The following is a 6,448-nucleotide window of genomic DNA, read 5'->3' as shown; positions in this document are numbered from 1 at the left end:
GTCCTGTTGGGGCCACCTGAGTAACTCTTTGCAGCATTTCTCTGATCTATCTCATATGGGGGAATCCTGGGAAGAAAACTCCCTGCTGTGCTGTCCATATACACAGAGATCGGCCTCCACTGGGTGGGACAATCCCCCTAATAACAATATAATATACTTTACATAAAAGCTCACTTTTGTCCTGTGGCCCTAAATCTCTGGTCCCCCCGTTCCTTCTTACATTCGCTTTGCTGCAGAAGACTCTCATAAGCATTGAAATAACTGACTTGTAAAACTATTCGGTGTGACCTTTGCCCTCTATTAATTCTTCTCAATACTTGCAGACAGTTTTTGGCAGGTCTCGGCAGGGACCTTGTTCCTGCCGCCATCTTGGAGAACCAAGCCCAGATCTTCTGTGGATGTTGCTCCAATCCATCTGTCTCTTCATGTCATCCAAGACAGACTGGATGATGATGAGATCAGGGTTGTATGATCACTTCCAGGACTCCTCCTCCAAAGGGCAAAGGTCACACCAAATACTGATGGGATTTACATTCCTATGGGGCCCCTGCACCTTATTATATAAGAAGATACATGTGCAATGTTGGTTCCTAGCTTGCCTAGTTCCTGCGGAGATGTTTCCTGTCCCTATGAATACTGACTACCATGTATGACCTCGGCTTTGGACCTGCACGGTCTATTACTTAATATATCTATTACTTGAACTTCACATTCTGCAAACTCCGCCAACCCTGATTTCTCCGCACCTTCCCTGGACCTCTGCTGAAGAGACTCCGGGTACAAAAGTGATTTGTAGGTGACAAACTCCCAAAAATTGAGGTTTGGCCAAACCTGAAATTTTTGGAAAATTTTCAGTGTATATTTCTTGGTTCCCCAGTAAATATACTGCCCCAGATTATTATCTATTAGACCGTAACTAGAGCAACTTTATATGTAACTGCAAAATATTACCAAAGATTGAGTGAAGCAGATCGATAATGACTTGTGCCCTAGTCCTTCCCTTATTGGAAAACCCCTTGAGGTCATCACAAGCTTGAGAAGGGCTGAGAACAGTCACCGCTCAGTTTAGTATCTTACATGCTGCTCCATCAGATGCGATTTCGGTTCTTCAGCTTTGCAAAGTCCCAAGTGACATGAAGCATGTGGACTTCATCCTGGAGATAGCCCTCCAGTCTACACAGGGAAGGACGGAATACCAGGGTGCAGGGTCAGGACCTCACAGGTGAGGGTTGTTCAAGGAACCTTAACTTGTGAGTGACAATGGAGAGAGGACTTTGTGCTTTTACTCCTGACTTTCATCTAGGAAAAGGCAACTAATCACTTGTAAGACTTGAGGGGAAATTTACACCTTCCTCTCTTCGCAGTCGCCAGGACTTCCCCTTTCTTCACTTGCAGGTTCTTTGTAGTCACTAAAGTCTTTGACTTAAGTAAGAAAGTGAGGAGAAGGGAGAAGTGGGGGATGCTGCTGCAGTATCACTCCCTCCGTGTTTGTGTGAGACCTAAAGGTTGTCAGATACATGTGACTAAGAACCTGTCCCCTTCAGTAAGACCAGTCAACCATATACTGTGTATTGGATGATCAGCTTTTGATAGGGAAAAGGAGGACTGGGCATCTCGATTTTCTACACGCCCAATAGGAAGCGTAACGTGAACCTCCTGGTCCTCAATGGAAAACCAGGACCAGGGGCCTTAGTAATGTATCAGTTGTTGTACAGGTGTCCTCATATTGGGAAGAGACACCTCATGGACCTCCTAAGGCTCGGGGGTCTGGGTGCAGCCTCGCTCTATAACATCCTCGCTGCCTGTGATTACCTTTGTGTTCTGGCTCTGTCTTCTCTATCTTCTGCTGATTCCTTGGTTACTGATTTTGGTTTTACTCTCCTGGTTTTCTGATGTTTGACTGATTTGGTTTTATCTGTAACCTCCCGGACTTGACCGTGGTTTGGGCTCTGATATCCCTCTGCTGTCATTTTGGCTATTTCTGTGCTTTCCTGGTTTTGAACCTGACTACTATATAACTTTCTTTGCTTGACATTGATTTTCTGTTCCATCCGGTCTTGTAGCTGTCTCTGGTGGATATCTTGGAGTACCCTTAGATTTGGTATAACGGAGCGGTGTTGTATGATACACAGATGGTTTTTACTTGTTGTCTTTTAGTCCTCTGTCTATTGCATATTAGTAAATTATGTAAGCAGCGATTGCATCGCCTTGGGAACTGCTTAAATAACAATTTCATAGCAAAACGTTTGATTTATCTCCGGGTTCCTTCCAGGGAAAGAACCCTGCTCAGAAACAGAGGACTTCTGGATTTTACTATGAGACCTTACACTATATGGATATGCCCAGACTTGATCCTCGGTTGTGTTAACGGTTGCAACATCTCATGAAACCAATTCACCATGATATGACAATATTCTCTATTCATTGTCTGTCTAGAAGATCGTCTACCTGTGAAGTATTACATAGTGTACAATGAAGTATATAGGCTGCTCAAGTGTAACACAATACTTCTTTCCATTCCAGGAGACTTTCACCATGACTCGATGGACGACTCTTCTGTTGGCTTTCATCTCTGTTATTGTTCTATGTAAGTAATACATCATCTATATCAGTGGTCTCCAGTTCACGGACCACAACATGGCCACTGATCTATGTGATAAATTCTTGGTGGGCAACCATTGACTCTTGAGAAATGTATGTCTGAGGTTTACAAAGAACTCGGGTGTGGTGTTTTATACAACAGACAGGTATTAGCCAGGGCTTATTGGGCCGCCGTCTTGGCAGGTTGGCCACCAGTAACTTGCTGGTAGATAAACTATTGTTATATAAAGTATCACCATAGTGAATAGATAGTCACCAGATCTATACGGCCAAATAGATTATGGGGCACATTCATTAAAGGGGTTGAGTGTGATTATGATGATGTGATTGTGTATGAACCAAGGGAAAAATGATATGTGGAGTAGGCAGAAGACACGATTGGGGAGGAGAGGGACAAATTTTGGTTCTAAAATAAGAATCATGTTGGATGTTGTGTTGGCCAATCATTCTGGGGTTGGTCGGATATGGTGGCGTACTCTGTTTAGCTTGTTGGTGAGGGAATGGGATAGACTGTGACCAATGGTAGATGGAGGAAGGTGATTGAGGAGAACGAGTATAAGATTGGTTCACGTCTGTGATCATCCCAGGAAGCACAATCGTGTATTGGCCACTATTTTTGTCCTGATCGTGGTTCAGCTGAACCAAATGAACACGCTATACCACTGGTTGGGCCAGTAAATGTGGCTGACAGACCATATTTGCTGACCGGAGCACAGCCATATGACCATAGCCTTAGGTGTATTCTGAAGCCTCCCCCTTGGACATCATTGGAACTTTTCCACCATTTGGTTCTGGCTCTCCGATCCTCAATTTAACTTTGTAGCATTGTCTTAGTTCACTTGGGATTAAAAATGGGCCAATTCACTCACATCGAGCTTGAAGAGTCCCAGAGTATCATCATTTCACTTCTGGTTTTACCCGAATAAGTTTGAACCAAATTGGGGGTTCACTTCATCTAAGCATCGGTCGAAACAAATCTTCCGGGGTTCACCTATCTTTACTTGGGACCCCGACTGAGGTGCTAATAAGGAGTACCTGGTGCTATCTACAATACTCCCCAGAGTGATCCCAGGGCAAAGCCTCGCGAACATTTGTTAAAATGAATCTCATGCGGTTCACCCATCTCTATTAGACTTCCTAGGGGAACATACATGACTCCTAAGGGTGAATTCACACTGAGTAAACGCTAGCTTATTCTGAACGTAAAACACGTTCAGAATAAGCGGCGTCTAAAGCAGCTCCATTCATTTCTATGGGAGCGGGGATACGAGCGCTCCCCATAGAAATGAATGGGCTGCTTCTTTCACTCTGTGCAGTCCCATTGAAATGAATGGGGAGTGCCGGCGTATACGCTCCGGCATGAGCAGAGCTTGCCGTATACGCCGGCACTCCCCATTCACTTCAATGGGACTGCACGGAGTGAAAGAAGCAGCCCATTCATTTCTATGGGGAGCGCTCGTATCCCCGCTCCCATAGAAATGAATGGAGCTGCTTTAGACGCCGCTTATTCTGAACGTGTTTTACGTTCAGAATAAGCTAGCGTTTACTCAGTGTGAATTCACCCTTAGTCTTCTACAATGAGACACAGAACCCCATCTGATGACAGGAAAACAAAGTGGGGGTCTCCTAACTGGACAGATGAATGGAGAATTGTTCTTACTTTGGATTATAGACATAAGCTATGATATTACGTCCATGCTGATTTCTTGTCGTTCCAGGCAAAGCACGGAACATTGAGGACATTACGGCCTATGTGTCCAAGACGATGGAGTTTTCATGTGACTACACTGACAGTGAAGAAATTAAAAATTCTGTTTTTAGTTGGGAAAAACATCCCAATATCGTAGTAGCGGAACTCAACCAAGGAATAAAGATCGATAAACATGTCAGTGATATTTACAAGAACCGCTCCATCGAATTCAAGGGTAACGCAGACCTGAAGATGTACGGCATAAAAGTGGAAGATGAAGGGGTCTACTGCTGTAGGGGCCGTATAGATAAGTTCAAAAAGCTCCATGAGAAATGTTATTATCTCAAAGTCCTGGGTAAGAATAATGATCAAGTCCAACAACCAGGTTGTATTGTATTTTGTATCTTATGATCCTTGGGGTCGGGGAAGGGGAAGGTCCAAGGATGGAGGGATTCTTTATTTTCATGCTTAGTCCCTAGTCATAGCACGGCCTCACATGGCCAAGCAAAAGAACTGGGATAGAGAAGACGGGGAAGAGATAGGAAGGTTGGGGTTCAGTCCACCAAGAAGGGAGAGGTCAATCCCCCCACAAATACACATAAAAGACAAGAAATTGCTGCAAAAGAATGCAAACCTCCTAAAATGGCATAACAATCTGCATTGACCCTAATAATATGCAAAAGAGAAGTAAAAAACAACAAACAGGGTCTAACCAAAGTAAGGCCGACCCACCAGCCATAGCACAATCCATAATGAGGTTCAAAAAGCCCCAAAAAGCAATAAGCCAGAATATAAAGCCTAATACATCAAATCAAGGAATCCATAGTACACCATAATGGCGACAACACAATCCCAAAAAATGAAGATATCAGGCAAAACCTAAATAGTACAAGGACCCAAAGACCAAAACCCATTAAAGTGAGTGAAAATACAGGTAAAGGTTAAGTAACCGGGACCTACCAATTGCAAACGCTATATACGTTACATAACCTTTAGGGCTTGTTCACACGGAGTAAACGCGGCACGCAATGTGTACGGGACGTTTGCGCCGCGATTTTGTCGGTGCATTAACGCGACCGCAAACATGCACTGTCAAAATCGCGGAGCAAACGTCCCGAACACACACTGTGTGCCGCGTTTACTCCGTGTGAACGAGCCCTTACATGTATTTTCACTCACTTTAATGGGTTTTGGTTCTATGTCTATTGCTATGCTTGGACAAGGTTCCATTTATTGTTTCCTATGACAGTCACCTATATACATAGTGTTACGTTTCTTTCCTTCCCTTAGTGTGTGTACTATTATATACATCATGGGACCGCCCAACTGCATGTTATTTTTGGAAGTGTTGGTTCCCTTATTATTTGTTTTGTTGCAATGTCTGCTCTTTTATACCAATGTTCTAATAACAATATCTATCTTTACTCTTTCTGGTGGTTTTGTCTTTACGACCCAGTAATTTTTTTTATCTTTGTACTTACATTGTATCTTTGTACTTAGATTGTATCTTTGTACTTACATTGTACTTACATTGTATCTTTGTACTTACATTGTACTTACATTGTATCTTTGTACTTACATTGTATTACATTGTATCTTTGTACTTACATTGTATTACATTGTATCTTTGTACTTACATTGTACTTACATTGTATCTTTGTACTTACATTGTATTACATTGTATCTTTGTACTTACATTGTATTACATTGTATCTTTGTACTTACATTGTATTACATTGTATCTTTGTACTTACATTGTACTTACATTGTATCTTTGTACTTACATTGTATTACATTGTATCTTTGTACTTACATTGTATTACATTGTATCTTTGTACTTACATTATACTTACATTGTATCTTTGTACTTACATTGTATTACATTGTATCTTTGTACTTACATTGTATTACATTGTATCTTTGTACTTACATTGTACTTACATTGTATCTTTGTACTTACATTGTATTACATTGTATCTTTGTACTTACATTGTATTACATTGTATCTTTGTACTTACATTGTATTACATTGTATCTTTGTACTTACATTATACTTACATTGTATCTTTGTACTTACATTGTATCACATTGTATCTTTGTACTTACATTGTACTTACATTGTATCTTTGTACATACATTGTATTACATTGTATCTTT

General features: G+C 41.6%; 1 protein-coding gene across 1 annotated transcript in view; it reads left to right on the top strand.

Moving 5' to 3' along the window:
• The first annotated feature begins 2,526 nt into the window (after window positions 1-2,526).
• LOC142193530 (uncharacterized) overlaps window positions 2,527-6,448 on the top strand; it is a 29,017-nt gene continuing 25,095 nt past the window's right edge. The window contains exons 1-2 of the mRNA XM_075262502.1: window positions 2,527-2,587; window positions 4,320-4,646. Coding sequence (XP_075118603.1) covers window positions 2,536-2,587; window positions 4,320-4,646 — 379 coding nt within the window. The 5' untranslated portion in view covers window positions 2,527-2,535. The remainder of the gene's footprint in view (window positions 2,588-4,319; window positions 4,647-6,448) is intronic.

This window comes from Leptodactylus fuscus, chromosome 2 (assembly GCF_031893055.1).
Source record: "Leptodactylus fuscus isolate aLepFus1 chromosome 2, aLepFus1.hap2, whole genome shotgun sequence".
Classification (NCBI taxonomy): Eukaryota; Metazoa; Chordata; class Amphibia; order Anura; family Leptodactylidae; genus Leptodactylus; species Leptodactylus fuscus.
This window is presented reverse-complemented; position numbering and strand designations above follow the sequence as displayed.